Source organism: Chrysochloris asiatica, unplaced genomic scaffold (genome assembly GCF_000296735.1).
Source record: "Chrysochloris asiatica unplaced genomic scaffold, ChrAsi1.0 scaffold00040, whole genome shotgun sequence".
Lineage (NCBI taxonomy): Eukaryota > Metazoa > Chordata > Mammalia > Afrosoricida > Chrysochloridae > Chrysochloris > Chrysochloris asiatica.
In genome coordinates this window covers 17,577,885-17,597,762 of record NW_006408558.1, presented here as the reverse complement: position 1 = coordinate 17,597,762, position 19,878 = coordinate 17,577,885, and the positions used below count along the sequence as shown (strand labels likewise).

At 43.7% G+C, this 19,878-nt stretch overlaps 1 protein-coding gene across 1 annotated transcript in view; it reads left to right on the top strand.

Moving 5' to 3' along the window:
• The first annotated feature begins 14,738 nt into the window (after positions 1–14,738).
• The window catches only part of AIP (aryl hydrocarbon receptor interacting protein), a 14,718-nt gene continuing 9,578 nt past the window's right edge, over positions 14,739–19,878 (top strand). The window contains exon 1 of the mRNA XM_006860846.1: positions 14,739–14,962. Within this exon, the coding sequence (XP_006860908.1) occupies positions 14,864–14,962 (99 nt within the window). The 5' untranslated portion in view covers positions 14,739–14,863. The remainder of the gene's footprint in view (positions 14,963–19,878) is intronic.

The following is a 19,878-nucleotide window of genomic DNA, read 5'->3' as shown; positions in this document are numbered from 1 at the left end:
ATGAATGTAAAACTAATGTTCTCCTATGTAAACTATCACATAATTCACAATAAAACATTTGAAAAAATAATAAAATCCTGCCTTTTAAAACCCAAGGAACGGCTTTTCCAGTGGAAACAAACTCCTGACGTTAAAGACCTAAAACAGGTAAGAACTCAGGCCTCACTGGAAACATTCAAGAAAAGCTTAGACAACCACTATTTCAGAAAAGAAAAGAAACTCATGTGTCAGAAGAGGTGACTAATGAGCATACCAAAAGAATATGGCTGCACAAATACCAGAATCTGATCAGATAAAACCGTTTTCTTGGAACCTACAAGAAACTTACAGAAGCCTGCTTTTTGGACCATGCTAAAGACTTCACAACAGGAGAAGTGAAACCAGAAGAGACCACCCGTTCAGAGCGTTGCTTACAGAAGTACTTTAAAATGACACCAAGAGTATCCATGAGATTACAAGAATATCATATTCAGCAGACGGAAGCTCTGGCAGCCAATGCAGGCCTCCTTGGCCAGCCACGATAGCCACGTCCTGATGACTGGACTTATGTTGCAATATTGCTACCAGTTATTGTGCTGGAAATGAGGATTCATATGATAGAATCTCATCAAAGCAAAAGTTACCAGGCTAAACTGTCTGACAAATGGAAACTATAGGAGAAAAAAAATTGCTGTGTACCAGAAATAATCAAATAGAAAGTCTCGTTCAATGAAAATAATACGATTCAACGCTTGTTGGGGCCTTAAGATTCAGCAGTTTGGTCACTCGGTTAGAAAAATAAACCATTGTTTCTTAAAAACAAAAAAACCCCAAGGAACACAGTTCAATTGTGACACAGGTGGGGACACAATGAGTTGAAATCAACAATAACTGGTCTGGTTTATGTAGATGTTCTTGGTGGCAGTGGGGGTTCCGTGGTGGTATTCACTTCCATGAGTGAGACCCGGGTTCAGTTCCTAGCCAATGTACCCCAGGCACAACCACTTCGCATCTGTCAGTAGAGACTTGCATGTTGCTATGATGCTGACCAAATCTCAGAGGAGCTACAAGACTAGGATAGACTAGGAAGAAAGGCCTGGTGATCTGCTTCCAAAAATCAGCCAGTGGCAATACTGTGGACCACACTGGTTCAGTCCAGAACTGGTCTCCAGACTGGCTCAGCACAGGCAGTATTTTGTCCCATTGAGCATGGGGTTGCCATGAGTCACTTAACTCCTCAGCAAACATCAACCAACATGAAGATGTTCACAGCAGCGATGTATGTCATGGTGTGTTGAAACCAACTAAGTATGAATCACTCTGTGTGCGTGGGTGGGTGGGGTGTAGTTAATTAAAGTGGTGGATGTTCAGCATGGTATACCATGCATGCAGCTAGTGGAAGGAACAGATGAGATGCATACAGAGAACAGTAGTGCTGAATGGAAAATGCAAACACAAAGATTTGATACAACGATACCATGTATGTGAATTGCAAATATATCCGCATGTGACCCAAAGCCAGGCGGAGTCAGGCAACAATGTAGGACAAAGACTAAGGAAGGTCTGATAACAGGGAGGGGAGAGAACATGATGGGCCTGGTTCATAGTGTTGGTGTGTCACAAACTGAGTAGGACTGACTCAGCTTTGAACTGAGGAAAGTGAAGAAGATGAGGTTCCTGGGACTCCGGAGAGTTGAGTTCAAATCCCAGTTTTACCTCTTGGAAACATCTGGGACTTTGACAAACTACTCAGTTCTTCCTTCCACATTATTATGTTTTGTTTTGTTTTTTGTTTGGGGGGGAGGTTATAAAAACGTTTAATAACTCAATATTTTGTGGGTTGATTTTAAGTTGTGCTTAGCTGGGTGGCTCTTTTGGTCTCTGTGGGTTTCCTTATTTAGCCATGATCAACTAGAAGTTTGTAGGCGTCTTGGCTGATGGTGACTAGACTTGGAATTTGCCTTCTAGACCTTGTTGTTAGATTCCATCAAGTCGTTGTCTTTCTCTCTCTCTCTTTTTTTTTTTTTATAAAAACTTTTTATTGTGAATTGCGTGAATGTTTACAGGGCAGATCATCAGTTTTATATTCGACAAATCAGATACTTTGTTTTGTTACAATGATTATAATCCCCTCCATGTACCATCAGTTAACAGTATTTCTCTCTATTCATTTTAGCTTTTTTTTAAAAAACAATCAGGCATATATAATAATTTAAACTACAAAAAGGCACATTCTGCAAGTCTGCCTCCTGGCCAGCAGCTCTCAGTCTCTCTCTTTCCATGAATCTAGGGTCCTCAGCTGCTCCCTCTTTCCATGTCTCCATCTCTGCCTCTATTTCTGGTGTCGCTGCTTCTCTGGATAAGGTCCTACATTCGGCTTGTGCTCTTCTCCCTTGATGGTCCTAGGGTCTTCTGTTTCTGGACTGTAAGATTAACTACTCCCTCGTTTTTGTCACAAAACTTCTACCTTTACAATTATGACAGTCGCAATTAGTCATGAAAATAATTACTCACTATTGAATCATAAGAATCTTATCCCCATCTCTTTTCACCAGACCCGTCTAGACAAGATAAAAACTATTCAGTGGGGACTCTATCTTCCCATGCACACTCTTAAATTAAACTTCCTCTTAAAACCTTGTAAGCCAGTCACTTTGTGCCTTTATTGTCCCCTCATTTTAGGTAGCTGGTGTCTAAGTGGCCTGTCCCTATCTACCCTGTGTACAGAGATTGATACTCATCAAGTCATTTTTGACTCATAGCTACTCTGTATAGGGTTCTTGAGGAGCAACCAGTGGGTTTGAACTGCTGACCATGTGGTTCTCAGTCCAGTATTGACCCTACAGTGCCACACTGAGTCAAATGGGACTCAGAAAAGTTCTCTATGGGAACTAATAATGCTATTGTTTGATTTCTGTTTAGAACATCTATTCTGACCAGGGTTTGAGGTTGGAGTAGAGGAAAACGTTTGAAGGCTGGTTTGCTAGCCCAGATCAAGTATCTTGAAGACCTGAATTGAAGCAGTGGTGGTGGTGGTTGTGTGCCGTGGAGTCGGTTCCGACCCATAATGACCCTATACAGGGTTTCCAAGGCTGTAACTCTTTACGGGAGCAGAACACCTTATCTTTCTCCTGCGGAACAGCTGGTAGTTTCGAACTGCTGACCTTGCGGTTCGCAGCCTGATTCGTAACCACTACACTACCAGAGCAGTGATTATGTTTAAGGGAAGCGATGGCACTGAAGGCTGCTCCCACCAACATTGTGTCAATTTATTGTGCACTGAATGCCAAACACTGCTTTGAGTGGTAGACGCTATGGTGAATGAAACAGTGCCAAATAAGATAATTTCAGATCAGTGCTGTGTGATGCAAGACTGAATTTACATTGCATTGTAGGAGTGACCTTTCAGAGAGCTGACATTTGTTTGAGCAGGGATGGAGAATGCTGAAAGGAGCCAGGCGTGAGACTCATCTCTCTCAGCTTCCCAAACACCGGCATGGTATTCTCTCTCAATCACCTCATACACATGCGAAAGCTGGACAGTGAATAAGGAAGACTGTAGAAGAATTGATGCATTTGAGTTGTGGTGTTGGAGGAGACTATTGAAAGTGCCATGGGCTGCCCAAAGAACCAACTAGTCTGTATTGGAAGAAGTGCAGCCAGAGTGCTCCCTGGAAGCCAGGTGCTGTCTCTCATACTTCAGACATATGTCAGAAGGGACCAGTCCCTGGAAAAGGACATCATGTTTGGTGAAATGGAGGGTCAGAGAAAAAGAGGAAGACCCCCAACAAGATGGATTGGCACCGTGGCAGCAGCAATGGGCTCAAGTGTACCAACCCTTGTGAGGTTGGCCCAGGACCAAGCAGTGTTTCATTCTGTAGTGCTTAAGGTCGCTATGAGTCGGTACCAACTCCATGGCTTAACCTAACACCAACAAACACAGGCAGAACATGGAATGGTTCTGGGGTGGGAACGAGCTTGACCTGTGAAGGAAGTCAGTAGCAAACTGAAGCATCTGCAAGGTGAGTGAACAGCAGAGGGAACCTTGACAAGGTTGAGAGGGACGCAGGGGAGAAAGCATTTGGGGAGGACTTTGTGGGTTTGTGGTTGTGGTGGTGTGCAGTGGAGTTTGTTCTGACTCATAGTGGCCATGTATAGAGTTTCTGAGGCTGTAAATCTTTACAGGAGCAGCAAAGCATCACTATTCTCCCAAGAAGCGGTTGGTAGATCTGAACTGCGGATCTTGCGGTTAGCAGCCCAACTAGTAATCCATTACATTTAGTATGTAATCCATTACATCTGTCAATTCTGACTCATAGCGACCTTGAAAGTGTTCCAGAGCAAAGATGTCAGTTTGAGGACTAAGGTGCACCTGACCCAAGCCATAGAATTTTCAATAGTTTCATATGCCTGTGAAAGTTGGACAGTTAATAAGGAAGACTGTAGAAGAATTGATGCATTTAACTTATGTTGTTGGAGAAGAATATTAAAAGTACCATGAACTACCAGAAAACCCAACAAGTCTGTGTTGGAACAAGGACAGCCAGAATATACTTCTTATACGCCAGGATGGCGAGATGTCTTTCATATCTAATAACAACTTAGGAATATGGATATTACTCTGTCACAGACAGCATTATATTTCATGATAGATCTTGAAATGTTCTTTCTGACAATGAATATGACACCATTCCTCTCCAATGTGTCGTTCCCGGCATAGTAAACCATGTGATTGTCAGATTCAAAATGGCCGATACCAGTCTGTCTCAGCTCACTAACACCTAGGATATGGATCGTTATGTGTCCCATTTCTTTTTTTTTCCCCTTGGGTCTAAGTTAAAGTTTTTTTTTTTATTTCAAGTAATACAAAATATTATTTGAATAAAGCAGGATTTATTATGACTGTACAAGATATCTAGAGAACCCAAGGAAAGAAAATTAGCTAAGCCTCAGGAAGTAAGAAACTCAGAACATAAATAAGGAATTGTGATCTGAGTTTTTTACTCCGTCTCTAATCATGTAATTTCATATTCTCACATTGATTTCTATATTCATTTATTTTTCTCTTTCTGAATAAAAGCTTTCTCTGCTTTTCTATATGAGTGAATTGAAAACAAGCATTCCAGCTCCTCATTTCATTTTTACAACTTCCAATTTTCCTAGATTCATATTTTACACATTCCATGTTCCTATTATTAATGAAAGTTTGCAACTATTTCTCTTCATTTTGAATTGTGCCCCATCAGTAAATGAAGGTCTCAAAGGCTTTACTTCATTTATATCATCACGGTCAACTCTACTTTGAGGAGGCAGCTGTTCCCCAGTCGTATTTTGAGTGCCTTTCAACCTGAGGGTCTCATCTTCTGGCACAGTATCTGAAATCTCCTGCACAAGACCTTTTTAAAGTGTTGAAGAGCAAAGATGTCAGCTTGAGGACTAAGGTGCACCTGACCCAAGCCATGGTATTTTCAATAACCTCATATGCATGTGAAAGCTGGACAGTGAATAAGGAAGACCGTAGAAGAATGGATGCATTTGAGTTATGGTGTTGGAGGAGAATATTGAAAGTGCCATGGGCTGCCAAAAGAACCAACAGATCTGTGTTGGAAGAGGTGCAGCCAGAGTGCTCCTTGGAGGCCAGGATGGCCAAACTTTGTCTCTCATACTTCGGAAATATTGTCAGGAGGGACCAGTCACTGGAGAAGGATATCATGTTTGGTAAGGTGGAGGGTCAGAGAAAAAGAAGAAGACCCCCAATGAGATGGATTGGCAAAGTGGCAGCATCGATGGGCTCAAGCGTGGCAACAATTGTGAGGTTGGCCCAGGACCGGGCAGTGTTTCATTCTGTTGTGCGTAAGATCACTATGAGTCGGTACTGACTCTATGGCACCTAACAACAGCAACAATTCCTCGGGATTAGGTTATGTTAAAGAGAATTTGGCTAGATAAATAAGGCAGGATTAGGTGGGATGCATCACTTTGCTTAACTCAGATCTCAGCCTGGTTCCATGTAAGGGTAGTTTCCCTAAGGTGTGGCCTCTATTGCCTGCCTTGCCTTTTTACTTTTTGTTGTTGTTAAGTGCTGTGACGTTGGCTCTGGCTCATAGTGACCCTGTGAGTGGCTGATTGGTTTGAACTGCTGACTTTTCAGTTGACTCCCCAGCGCTGATCCTACAGGGCCATCCATACCAGTGTCAAAAGGAGAGAGAAGTGAGCAGAGAAAGAGGGACCTCAGAACAATCAAGAAAGAATGACCAGTAGAGGAGAACCTCTTAGACCCAGGGGAAGATTGATGTCAAGGCACGTATTGATTTCCAATGAACGTCAGACTCACAGGTGCTGAGACAAGGACATCTCTCCAGAACCAACACAGAGAGGAAGCTTGCCTCTCGGGCTGGTATCCTGAATTTAGACTTCTTACCTCCCAAACTGTGAGAGAAGAAATTTCTATTTGTTAAAGCACCCCCCCCCTTTTTTTTTGTGGTATTTTCTGTTGTAGCAACCCTAGAGAACTAAGTCACAACATTTTGGTTAGCAGCTGGGCGTGCTAGCTCCTTCGCACTGATACCACAAAGTGGTGGCCTGCCCTGAGAAAAGTCGGTTACTCAGAGACAGGGCATGGTACAGCAAGCAAGGTTTAATGTATGTAAATTGCATATACAGGAGGCAGAGGGACTGGTGGGTTTGAACTGCTGACCTTTCGGTTGGCAGTCCAGTGCTTATCCTACAGCATAGAGTGCCACAGGGAGCTAACAAGAGGAGAGCAGAGGAGGAGGAATTTCCAAAGACTGCCTCCCTGAGGAGAAAGAGAAGAGATTTAAATATTCATGGGAGCAGAAAGCCCTGAAACCACAGACCTTATGGTTAGCAGTCCAGTGCTTATCATATGGAGTCATCACACTCCTGTTTTATAGTATTCACTAAATGAGGACCAAATGAGTTAATGGACTCCTGGTGTGGTATTGTAGGATCAGCACTGGACTGTGAACCACAAGGTTGACAGTTCAAACCCATCAGCCACTCCTCGGAAACCCTATACAGGGTGGCTGTGGGTCAGAACTGACTCGAAGGTACTTAACAACAACAAATGAGTTATTATTTCAATTTCTGTGAGGATCCTTAACTTATGGAGTCGTCTCTGGAGACAATGTGAGGAATTCACAGTTATTTCCGTGCCTAGTGAGCTAGTTTGATAGTGATTTTGACATAGGGTGGGGAGGTCCAAGGATTTTCAGAGTTCTTCCATCTCAGGTTCTGCTGATCCCTCAGAGAAACTTCAGGAACTTCTTTATTCCTATAATAGCTCTTAGTTGTTGTGTGGTTGTTAAGTGCTTTGTGGTTGGCAGTCCAGTGCTTATCCTATTGCATCACTCCAGGACTCCTGGCCCTCTGTGTGGGTGTTAAATATTAATTAACCTAAAGGATAAAAATGTAAGTGCTGAGGGAAACCAGACGTTTTGGAATAAGTGTGTAAATTTAGCAGAGTATCTACAGAATACTTTGTGAAGCTCTACTCCGAGAATGGAGTCCTGGTGGGTTAATGCACTGGATGCAAAGTCAGTTTGAACCACAAGGTCGGCGGTTCTAGCTCAACAGCTGCTCCTTGGAAACCCTATACTGGGTCGCTATGGGTCGGAACCGACTAGATGGCATTAACAACAACAACCTAAAGGAAAGTACAGACCAAGGTTAGGACTAATCAAGATGAAGTGGCTTTTGCCAGTTGTGGCTTCAACTCTTCATGTTGTTTACTGTTGTTGCTGTTAGGTGCCATTGAGGCAGTTCTGACTCATGGTGACCCTGTATGAGGTTTCCCAGGAGGGACTGGTGGCTTTGAACTGCTGACGTTGCACAGTTAGCAGTCCAGTGCTTAATCCTACTGTGCCACACCAGGACCCCAGTGACTTCCCACTGCCCCCTTGTGGACAATTATTCTTGGAGTATACAAGTAACACCCTATGATGTTAGTATCATCAAGTCAGTTCCGACCTATAGGGTTTCTGAGGCCAGAAGCAGAAAGCCTCATATTTCTTTTGTGGAATTGCTAGTAGTTTTGAACTGCTGACCTTGAGGTTAGTAGCCCGATTCCTAACCACTATGCTACTAGAGCTCCGCTCCTTATTCTTGGATTAGAGCTTCACCAAGTATGCTGTAGATAGTAAAAGAATTGATGCCTTTGAATTGTGGTGTTGGAGGAGAATACTGAAAGTGCCATGGACTGCCAAAAGAACCAATAGATCTGTTTTGGAAGAAGTGCAGCCAGAGTGCTCCTTGGAGGCCAAGATGGCTAAGCTTCATCTCTCCTACTTTGGACATATTGTCAGGAGGGAACTGTCACTGGAGAAGGATGTCATGCTGGATAAGATGGAGGGTCAGAGAAAAAGGTTGGCCCAGGATCGGACATTGTTTTGTTCTTCTGTGCATGGGGTCTCTATGAGTCCGTTCCGACTCGATGGCACCTGACAACGAAAACAAAGTATGCTGTGGATGTGCTGCTGAGTCTACAAATGAGTCTACTCATTCCAAAATGTCTGGTTTCCCTCAGCACTTATATTATCCAGTTTCCTAATCTGATAAATATACACTGCCCCTCATTTTCATCGGGTTCTTTGGCCACGGGGGAATTCAAGCAGCTCTTCTTATATTTGCACGTTATTTGGTTCCCTGTCTGAATTCATCTCCTGTGTCCTTTTTTCTATTGGCTTTACAGTATTTTTCCTGCTGATTTGCATGTCCATGCATATTTAATTATGAATGCCTTGCTGGTTTTTGATGTTGCAGAAATCTCTCCCCCTTCTTTCTTTGTTTCCTTAGTCTAAGGTACCCATCATTAAAGAATAAACCATTAGGGAATAAATCCATCTGCTTTTTGTCTTTATGGCATGTGCTCTTTGAGTCTTGCTTAAAAAGCTTCATTACCCCAAGATCACAAAGATATTCTCCAACATTCTATTCCACTGCCTTTCTCATTTTATGGAGCTCTGGTAGCGTAGTGGTTAGGAATTGGGCTGCGAACCTCAAGGTCAGCAGTTTGAAACTATCAGCTGTTCCACAGGAGAACGATGAGGCTTTCTACTCCAGTAAAGATTTACAGCCTTGGAAACCCTGTATAGGGTCACTCTGAGTGGAAACCAACTTCACAGCATATAACCACCACTGCCAAGAGATAGCGTAGTGGTTACAAATCGGGCTGTGAACCTTAAGGTCAGCAGTTCGAAACTACCAGCTGCTCCGCGGGAGAAAGATGAGGCTTTCTACTCCCGTAAGGATTTACACCCTCAGAAACCCTGTACAGGGTCGCTATGGGTCGGAACCGACTCAATGGCACTTAACAACAACAACAAGCCAAGAGATAAGAGCCAGCTGTCAGAGCTGAATGGGATTCTGGTTCCTCTCCTAAAATTTACTAAATTTTGAAGGCCGGGACTGGGGGAGTGGTTGGGGTGGGGGCACAGTGAGGCATTCATTCCCCTAGGGTGTAAAATTTAAGGGGACACCAAAAACTCAGTAAGCATAATAAATCATATTTTGATGCAATGATATTGAAATATGAATACAAAACATTCACAATGAACAAAACATCAAAGGTTAAATAAAGGCAGGTTTCAACTTTAAAAAAAAAACAACGCCCTTGCAAGACTTTGCTCAGTTGTTTTAGATACGTCCCATAACCTCCCTGTGCCTTTGTTTCCTCATTTGTCAAACAGAGTTAATAAGAGTGTTTCCCTTAGGTCCCTTGGTGGTATAATGGTTTGTGATTGGCTGCTAATCCAAAGGTTGGTGTCGCAGTAGAAAGTCTTGGTAAACTGCTTCTATAAAGATTACAACCAAACTTTTTGAGGTTGGAAATAGAAATATCGTATGGCCTGGCAATCTCTCTACTTGGTATATATTCTCAAGAAGTAAGAGTCATACACGAATAGCTATATGCACGCCCATGTTCACTGCAGCATTTTCTCAGTAGTAAAATGATGGAGACAGCCCAGTCACGCTTCATCAGAGGAGTGGTTGAACAAACTTTGATACATACAGCCAGTGGAATACTATGCAACACTGACAAATAATGATGGATCTGCAAAACACCACTCAACATGGAGGAACCTGGAGGATATCATGTTGAATGAAATTAGTCAGTCACAAAGGGATGGATATTGTCTGAGACCACTGCTATGAAAAGTCAAGAAAAGGTTTTAATTCTATAATAAACTTTCTGGTTTATTCCCACCAGGGGTGGGTGGGAAGGGAGAAATATTCACTGGGTAGAGCGTAGACATGTACTAACTTGAATGATGGGGAAGGCAGTTAAAAAGAAAAGGAAGGAAAAGAAAAGGGGAAAAACATATTACAGCCAAGAAAACCTCTACAGAGCAGCTAGAACCTAGAACCAAGACTTGGAATTAACCCCGTGGCATTTTTTTTTTAATATAGCATTGGTGTTGTTAAGTGCTGTTGAGTTGGTTCTGACTTATATTGATCCTGTAGAGGGTTTCCAAGGCTCTAAATTATCATGGGAACAAAAAGTGTCATCTTTCTCATGTGAAGCAGCTGGCGGGCTCGAACTGTGGACCTTGTGCTTTGCAGGCCAGTACTTATTGTACGGAGCCACCACACTCGCCTTTTATAGTGTTTAGCTGACTAGTGCTAAATTTAACAGACTAGTGCTTGAGACAGAGTTAGGTGTTATTCCAGTTTCTGTGAAGATTCTTAACTTTATGGACTCCGTCTTTGGAGCTGATGTCGGAATCCACGTTTTTTTCCATGAAGAGTGAGCCAGTTTCCCACCACTTGCCAATCAATTCTTTGTTCTTATACGTTGTGAAGCCACCTTTGTATCCACTACAGTATATTGTTGTTCATACATGTTTCTAAGCACTCTTTTTGGTTCCTTTCACCTACAGCCCTGGTGGCATGTAGGAGTAGCACTAGATTGTTAAAAGCAAAGTTGGCAGTTCAAACCCATGAGCTGCTCCTCAGGAGAAATATGAGGCTTTTTTCTGGCGTCAGATTGGTACCCTTGTAACCCCTAACTAGGGTCATTATGAATCAGGATTGACTAGAGGGCAGTGGGTTCTAGTTTTGTTTTATCTGGACTAATTCTTGACCTGCGTGGCGCTGTGGGTTAATGCGCCAGACTGCAAAGCCGTTTGAACTGCAAAGTTGGAGGTTCAAGCTCACTAGCTACTCCTTGGAAACCCTATACAGGGTCGTTATGGGTTGGAACCGACTCGACAATGCTAAACAACAACAATGATAATATACTTTTTAAAATGTGTTTAGTTTTATTATTTTTTTAAAACTTTTTATGGTGAATTGAGTGAAGTTAACAGACAAGATCATCAGCTTTATATTCAACAAATTATAGATTGTTTCATCTCAATAATTATAATCCCCTCCCTACTTCCTTCCTGTGGCTTCCCTTTTTTATCTTATATTTCAAAAATGAACACAGCATAAAAATTTGATGAAAAAAATATATATATATACTCATTTAAATGTCCTAAGGGCATATTCTGCAAGCCAACCTCTTGCCTGAAGGCACACAGGGCTACTCATGGGCCTAGAGTCTACCTCTTGTATCATATACATTTTATTACTGTACTTTGTGGTGTATCTTAACATAGTAGGGAAAATCCCTTCTCTTTGGGCATCTTTTTCAAACTTGTCTTAGCTTTTGATGGACTTTTAGTCTTCTGTAGGAATATTACAAAAATGTTAACATTTTTAAGAAATCCTTTGAATGCAATTGAAATTATGAGTCCAATTTTGATTGGATTCCTGTGTATTCCATGTGGCAAGATCTCCACCACCATTTTTGTTGTGGAAAAAAGATGTTCACAATGAATAAGTCTTTATCTTGTAAAATTTAATCATGGTTCTTATGATTCAATAGTGAGTAATTGTTATCGTGACTAATTGAGACTGTCACAACTGTAAAGGTAGAAATTTTGTAACAAAAAGGGGGTGTGTAGTTAATCTTACAGTCCAGGGACAGTGGACCCTAGGAACATCACGGGAGAAGAGCACAAGCAGAATATGGACCCTATCCAGAGAAAACAGAGACACCAGAGATGGAGGCAGAGCTGAGGACATGGAAAAATAGAGCAGCTGAGGACTCTAGACTCATGGAAAGAGAAAGGCTGTGTGTTGGCAGTCAGTAGGCAGGCTTGCAGAATGTGCCCTTTAGTTGTTTAGATGATTTTATATTCCTGAGTGTTTTTGTGTACATAAAAACAAAAAACAAAACAAAAAAAAACACACCAAAAACTACCCAGAGGGAATAGAAGCAAATACTGTTGAATGATGATGCATGGAGGGGATTGTAATCATTGCAATGAAATGAAATATGATAGGATGAGTGCAAAACTGATGTTCTCTCCCATGTAAACTATCACTCAACTCACAATAAAAGCTTTAAAAAAAAATTCAGTCATGGAATTCTCATCCTCATTTCTGTCATCAAGGCTATATTTCCAATTAGCAATCCTTCCTCTATGTTTCCAACTTTCTAATTATTAACGATTCTTGACTGCATGTTTGATCAAAGGCCTCTTTAAAGTGTTAAAAAGCAACGCTGTTACTTTAATTACTAAGGTGAGACTGGCCATGTATTTGAATTATGACGCTGGCAAATAATATCGGCAGTACCAAGGACTGCCAGAAGAACAAATAAACCTATTTTGGAAAAAGTACAGCGGGAATCCTTAGAACATTGGACATGTTATCAGGAGGGACCAGTCCCTAGAGAAGGACACCATGCTTGGTAAAGTGGAAGGTCAGCCAAACAGAGGAAGACCTTCCATGGATGGACTGACGTAGTCGCAACAATTACGAGGTTGGTGCAGGATCGGGCAGTGTTTTATTCTGTTGTGCAGAGGGTCACTATGAGTCGGAACTGACTTGAGGGCACCTAACAATAACGTACTGACTGACACTTGACAACAACAATGTAACACTGCTGGATTTTCTCATTTGTTAAAATAATCTGATTATTTTAAAATATTTTAAAACAGACTTTCTCTCTAGATGATGCTGTCAATTGCTATAATGACACTGTCTATTTATTGCCTTTTCTTGTCTTATTGCTTTGGTTGGAATAGCTAACGCTAGCTTAACTAGCTGAACTTAAACAAAATGTGAATTCTTGCTCCGCAGACTTAATTACGGAGCATGGTGGCTCCATAGGATAAGCACTGGACAGCTAACCACAAGGTCTGAGGTTTGAGCCCGCCAGCTGCTCCTTGGGAGAAAGAGGAGGCTTTCGGTTCCTGAGAAGCCTTAAATACAATATTCTTACATATTTGAAAAAACAGACACTGATGCACTTGTAAATACACTACTGAATTCAATTGGCTTAATATTTTTTAGGAGTCCTGGTGTGGTGCTGTGGGTTAATGTGCTGGACTGCAAGCTTGGTTTGAACTGCAAGGTCGGCAGTTTAAGCTCCCAGCAGCTCCTCAGGGTCATTATGAGTTGGAAGTGAGTCAATGGTACTTAACAACACAACAATATTTTTTAAGGATGTTTCATATCATAGCTCTGGTAGCGTAGTGGTTACGAATTGGGCTGCAAACCTTAAGGTCAGTGGTTCGAAACTACCAGCCGCTCCGTGGGAGAAAGATGAGGCTTTCTACTCCCGTAAGGATTTACACCCTCGGAAACCCTGTACAGGGTCGCTATGGGTCGGACCCGACTCGACGGCACTTAACAATAACAAAACATATCTTGCCTTGTGGTAAACTTATCTGGTTTGGAAATCAAGATTAAACGAGTCTCATAAAACATGTTGGCCAACTTCCCCTTTTCTCTAGTTTCTGCAGATATTTGTTTAAGAAACAGAATACTTGCTCCCTTAAAATTTGATAAAACTTGCCTGTAAAACTTTCTATGTTGCTAAAAAAAAACAACAAAAACCCCAAACCAGACAGGTAAAAAACCCCCACATTTCTTGATCTCTCAGGAGATTTTTGGTTGGAAAATAACTGAAGTGCTTAGCACCTGGGTCACAGGGGACAGATTCTAATCCCTGGCAGTTCTATGATGGAAGATTTGAAGATAATACAGAGGTCCCAGGAAAGTTCCTCACTCTGTAACCTAAACCTAAAAGGAGGAATAAAGACTCCAATTGTTGATTATAACTAGTTTCCAGAGGCTGGAGAAAATGTTCCTTTTGTCCCTAAAGTACCTCATTTCTATCATTCATTCCTCAATTATTTATTGACTACCTACTGTGTACCAGAAACCAGTGGCAATGGCAAAGGCCCCTAACCCCTCCAATCCCAGAATCTTGGGAAGACTATGAAAATTTACAGAAATTCCCTCTCCCTTTTCCTTCCTCTATCTCTCTCTTTTTTTGACTCTCTTTTTTGAGAGAGAAAAATACAGAATGCAAAATGTCACTACTACGCTACATTTAAAAACAAACAAGCTGAAAGGGAATACACAAAAATGGTAGTTATTTTAGCGTGTGGCATTACGACTAGGCTATATTTTCATTTTCCTGTCTGTAACGCTGCTGTATTTACTTTTAGGATTTCAAATCGAGTGACAAACTAAACGCTGCCCAAATCAACTCAATTACAATGTAAACAATTGCTAGAGCGCTCCGCCCCGCCCATCCGGGTAGATAAGGCTCCGCCTCTCTGATGGCTTCGGTGGCGTCCCAAGACGGTCTTAGGCCCCGCCTACAACCGGGCCCGCCCGCGCAGCCGCAACACAGAGAACCAATCACCATTCGTTTCCGTACGTTTAATCTCTTTGGAGCTTCTGCCCTCAGTCAAAATGACGCTATCACGGAAGTTGCCGAAGCTCTAGAGGTTGCCGAAGCAGGTCCGGAAGCTACCGAGCGAGTCCGGAAGTTGCCGAAAGAGAGCAGCGGGGAAGGAGGATGGCGGATATCATCGTAAGACTCCGAGAGGACGGGATCCAAAAGCGTGTGATACAAGAGGGCCGAGGAGACCTCCCTGACTTTCAGGATGGAACTAAGGTTCGTGTCTACCCTTTTCTCCTTGTTCCCTGTGAGGCGCGGTGCGCATGCGAAGCGGGAGGAGGCCTTAGGCGAGAGGTTGCGCATGCCCAGATAGCGGCGGCCGCTGACCCTACCACTCACATGCGGCGCTCGACGCTGATTGGTGTGGATTTAATTAGGGGGTGAATTCTGATCCGTGTGACCCGCCCTCAGGCTTGGCCATGTGGCCTCATTGGTCGGAGAGGCCGTCAGTCATCACAAACAAGGTGCGGGGCTTTGACCTCAGTGTTTGCGCAGACCCTCCTGCCCGGGAGGAGAGCGTGGGCCGGAAACCAGGGAGCAGGGGGGGGGCCGCGGAGCCTCTGGCTCTCTCCTCTGGGTCTCTGGTTCAAGGTCATTTAGGATTGTAGAGAGTTCTGAGAACATCTCGACCAACTCTCATTATTTACATGGGAAAACTGAAGCCCCAGGGCTGCAAAACTAGAGAGGGGGACAGGGGTCCCGTTTGGCCACTGGGATCCGATTGGCAGCTGTGTAACTCGGGACAGATGTGAGCCTGCAAGTGAAGTTTCCCCACCTCCCTCGACTACATCCGAACCCAAACTCATGGTTCCAACCCCTCCCACAAACCTCCTGTAGTCTTGGACTATCTGATTTTGCGGCCCCTCTGCCCCAGGAGCTGTCCCTGCCGCCATCGGTCTGTAGACTGCCGAGCTTCCCAGGGCCGCCTGTGATTCTGACTCAGCTACCATGTGTAGGGTTTTGGAGGCTGTGAATCCTTAGGAAAGCAGAAAACATCTTTCTCCGGTGGAGCAGCTGGTGGGTTTGAACTGTCAACCATGCTGTTAGCAGTCCCGGACTTACCCTACAACGCCCAAGGAACTACTGGAATGACAGAAAAGTTGCCCTGTTGGATAAGCGCTTGAAATGCTAACCAAAAGGTCGTGCGGTTTGAACCCTCTGGAAGATGCAGAATAAAGAGATGGTGACAGCTTTAGAAGCCCTAAGGGGCAGTCAGCTCTGCCTTGTAAGGTCCTCATGACTCAGAATTGCCTTGATTTGCTTTTGTTTTGGTGAATGACCCATGTGCCTGCCCAGCCCTGTGGCAGGGGTGGGCATGCGGTCTTCCCCTACCTATGCATTCTTGGAGAAGAAACTGGCGTGTGCTTGTCTGCCCAAACTGGACCATCTTGAAGAAAGGAATGGAGCTGGGGACACCAGAGAAAGAGAATATTGTAAGCTTAGTCCCTGAAAATCTGAAAAAAGGCATCCCAGGAACAGGTGTGATGCTGTAGGATAAAGCCCTGGACCACAAACTGTTTGAATCACAAGGTCAGTGGTTCACACTCAACCAGCAGCTCCTTGGAAACCCTATACAGGGTTGCTATGGGCTGGAACCTACTAAACAGCACTTAACAGCAAGAACAGGCATCAAACCAAACCCGATGCCGTTGAATCGATTCCAACTTATATCGACCCTGTTAAATGCCATGGAGTTGGTTCAGACTCATGGGGACCCTGCATAGAGTTTCCAAGAACTGCCGGCCTTTGCTGTCCAGCGCCACGTTAACTCACAGTGCCACACCAGGACTCCAGTGACCCTGTAGAACCGAGTAGAACTGCCGCATAGGGTTTCCAAGATACTCATCTTTAGGGAAGCAGACTGCCGCAGCTTTCTCCTGCAGAGAAGCTGGTGGCTTTGAATCTCAGACCTTTGGGTTACCAGCCGAGCACTTAGTTACTGCACTGTGGAGATGCCTTAAGAGCAGGCCCAGGTGATAGAAGTCACCGATCTACAGTGAGTGCTCGCTATGTGCGGAGCACTGTGCTGAGCGCTTCACAAGTTGATCCCCTGTAATTCCCAGTGTCAGAGAGGTAACCATTTACAGATGAGAACATAGAGGTCAGAGGGACAGCATATGTGGCTGAGAGTGCAGGCCTCTCTGTCCATGTCTTGTGGGGCCTTGTCTCTCTGTGTCGGTTTTCAAGCCATCCCATCCCAGGTCATCTCTTTAGAAGCTCAGAGAGGGCATGGCTTGGCAGGATGGGGGTAGTCTGACTCCCACCACCCTTGAAGGTTTCAAGTGAAAGTAAAAGGATTCCAATCCCCTTCTCAGAGCCAGCATACCTCCTTCCTTTCTCTCCCTTCTGACAGCAAATCCTCAGCAAATAACCAGGATCTCTGACCACTTTTCCCCCACATCCTCCATGACCACTCTGCTTCTGGCCACGGTCACTTCCTGCATTACAGCAACCACCCACTAAACCATCTCTCTGCTCTGCCCGCCCCAGGCCACTCAGCTCTCTCTTATCCCAACTGCTGAACCCAAGTGGGCCCATGCCTTGTCTTTGCTTGTTGCCACTAGGGGGCTCCCTTCTCAATGAGTGGGAAACACTCTCCCGGGGCCTGCAGGTCCTGGTCTCCTTTCTCTCACTCAGGAGTGCCACACTGGCTGCCTTGCTGCTCCTTAAGCCAAACAGGGTCCTACCACTGGAGCTTTTGTGCTTTCTGCATTTTGGCCTAGAAGCTGCACATCCCTCTTTGCACCAGATGCCCGGGTCCCTGTCTCCCTTCAGGTTTCTACCCTCCCTGATGGCTCTGTTTAGACCTGGGTTTCCCATTTCCCTTTCCATCACTGCAGTTTGTGGTTTGACCTTGTAAGAAGGGTCTGGCTTGGGCGCCTGACCTCTTACTTCACAAGAGGATGAAGAATCAAGACAACAACCCAGGCTCATTCCTATGAGTCAGAGGTCAGAGATGCCTCGACACAGCCAACTTTTTTTTTTTTAACCACCAGTTCTGACATCAACTGCCCTTCCCACGACACTTTCTACTTTTCTGCTGAGTTTAGTGATTCATTGCAACGGCTACACAGGCTTTCAGACGTTACGCACGATTCTGGGGCATATTAGGGACGTGTTCTTGTGAGGTGCCCTTGAGTCTGTTAAAATCATAGTGACTCTACGTACAACCGAACGAAACCCTGCCCTATCCTACACCTTCCTCACAATTGCTTTGTTTCAGTCCATTGTTGCAGCCACTGGGTCAGTCCATCTAACTGTGGGTCTTCTCATTGACATTTCCAAGCAGGATGTCCTTCTCCTGATAACGTGTCCAAAGTACAGGAGATGAAGTCTCACCATCTTGCTTTTCAGGATCATTTTGACTATTTCTCCCAAGACAGGTTTGTCCGTTCTTCTGGCAGCCCATGGTATAGTCAATATCCTTTGCTAACATCACAATTCAAAGGCATCAATTCTGTGGTTCTCCTTATTCATGATCTAGCTTTGGCATGCATATGAAGCGACTGAAAGTACCATAGTTTGGGTAAGTCGTACCATAGTCTTCAAAGTGATCTGTTTGCCTTTTAATACTTTAAAGAGATCTTTTGCGTCAGATTTGCCCAGTGAAATACTTTGAGTTCCTGACTGCTGCTTCCATGGACATTGCTTATGGATCCAAATAAAATGAAATCCTAGACAATTTCTATCTTATCTCTGTTTCTCATGATGTTGCTTATTGGTCCAGTTGTGTGGATTTCTGTTTTCTTTATATTGAGGTGCAATTCATATTGAAGGCTGTAGTCGTTGATCTTCACATTAACTGCTTCAAGTCCTTTGACTTTCAGCAAGCCAGACGTGTCTTTTGCATATCCGGGATGTTCATAAGTGTCCCTCCACTTCTGATGTCACATTCTTCTTCACACAGTTTAGCTTCTCAGGTTATTTGACAGCATACAGATGAAATAAGTTCGCTAAAAAGATAACAATCCTGATTCATACCTTTCTTGATGTTAAACCATGCTCTGTTTGAATGGCTGCCTTTTGGTTATGTACAGGTTCTGTATGAGGACAATGAAGTATATTGGAATTCCCATTATTTGCTATGTTATTCATAATTTGTTACGATCCACATAGTAGAATGCCTTTGCACAGTCAATGAAACACACATAAACATCTAGTGCTATTGTTGTTAAGTGTTGTCAGGTGTGTTCCAACTTAGAGCTACTCTGTATAGGGTTTTCTGGTGTGACATTGTAGAATCAACACTGGACTGTGAACCACAAAGTCGGCAGTTCAAACCCACCAGCTGCTCTTTGAAAACCCTATACAGTGTCGCTGTGCAAAGAAATCGACTTGACAGCGCTTAACAACACAGGGTTTCTGAAGCTATAAATCTTTGCAGGAACAGAAAGCCTTATTTTTCTCTCATGGGGCGGCTGGTGGGCTTGAAACGCTGACATTGTGGTTTGCAATCCAGTGCTTATGCTACGGTACCTCCGTATTACTGTAACAGAAATACCACAAGTCGATGGCTTTAACAAGCTGAAATGTATTCTCACGGTTTAGAAGGCTAGAAGTCCAAATTCGAAGTGCTGGCTCTAGGGGAGGTCTTTGTTGGTTCTGAAGAAAGGTCCTTGCCTCCTTTCAGGTCCAGCATTCTGTAGGTCCAGCATTCCTTGGAGCTCTCCAGGCCTCTCAGCATCAGTCTTCTCCTGGATTCGGAGCTTCACGGTTCATGCCCCCAGGTCCAAAGGACTCACTCCGCTCCTGGTAATAGGGCCCTCTTTCTCTGCTCACTTCTGGATCTTTGTAAGGTAAAAGATGTTGCAGGCCACACCCCTGGGAAACTCCTTTACATCTGATCAGGGTTGTGATGGTATTAAGGTGAATCCTCTTATTGGTTTTATCACATCAGATCACATCATGGGGAATCATGAGGATCACATGATAGAATTTTGCAAGACCCGTGACTTCTTCCTAGCAAATACTTTTTTTATACAATGTAAAAGACAGCTTTACACATGGACCTCACTGGATGGAATACACAAATCAAATGGACTACATCTGTGGAAAGAGGTGTTAGAAAAGCTCCATATCATCAGCTCAGACAAGAACAGGGGAGACTGGAACAGACCATCAATTGCTAATAT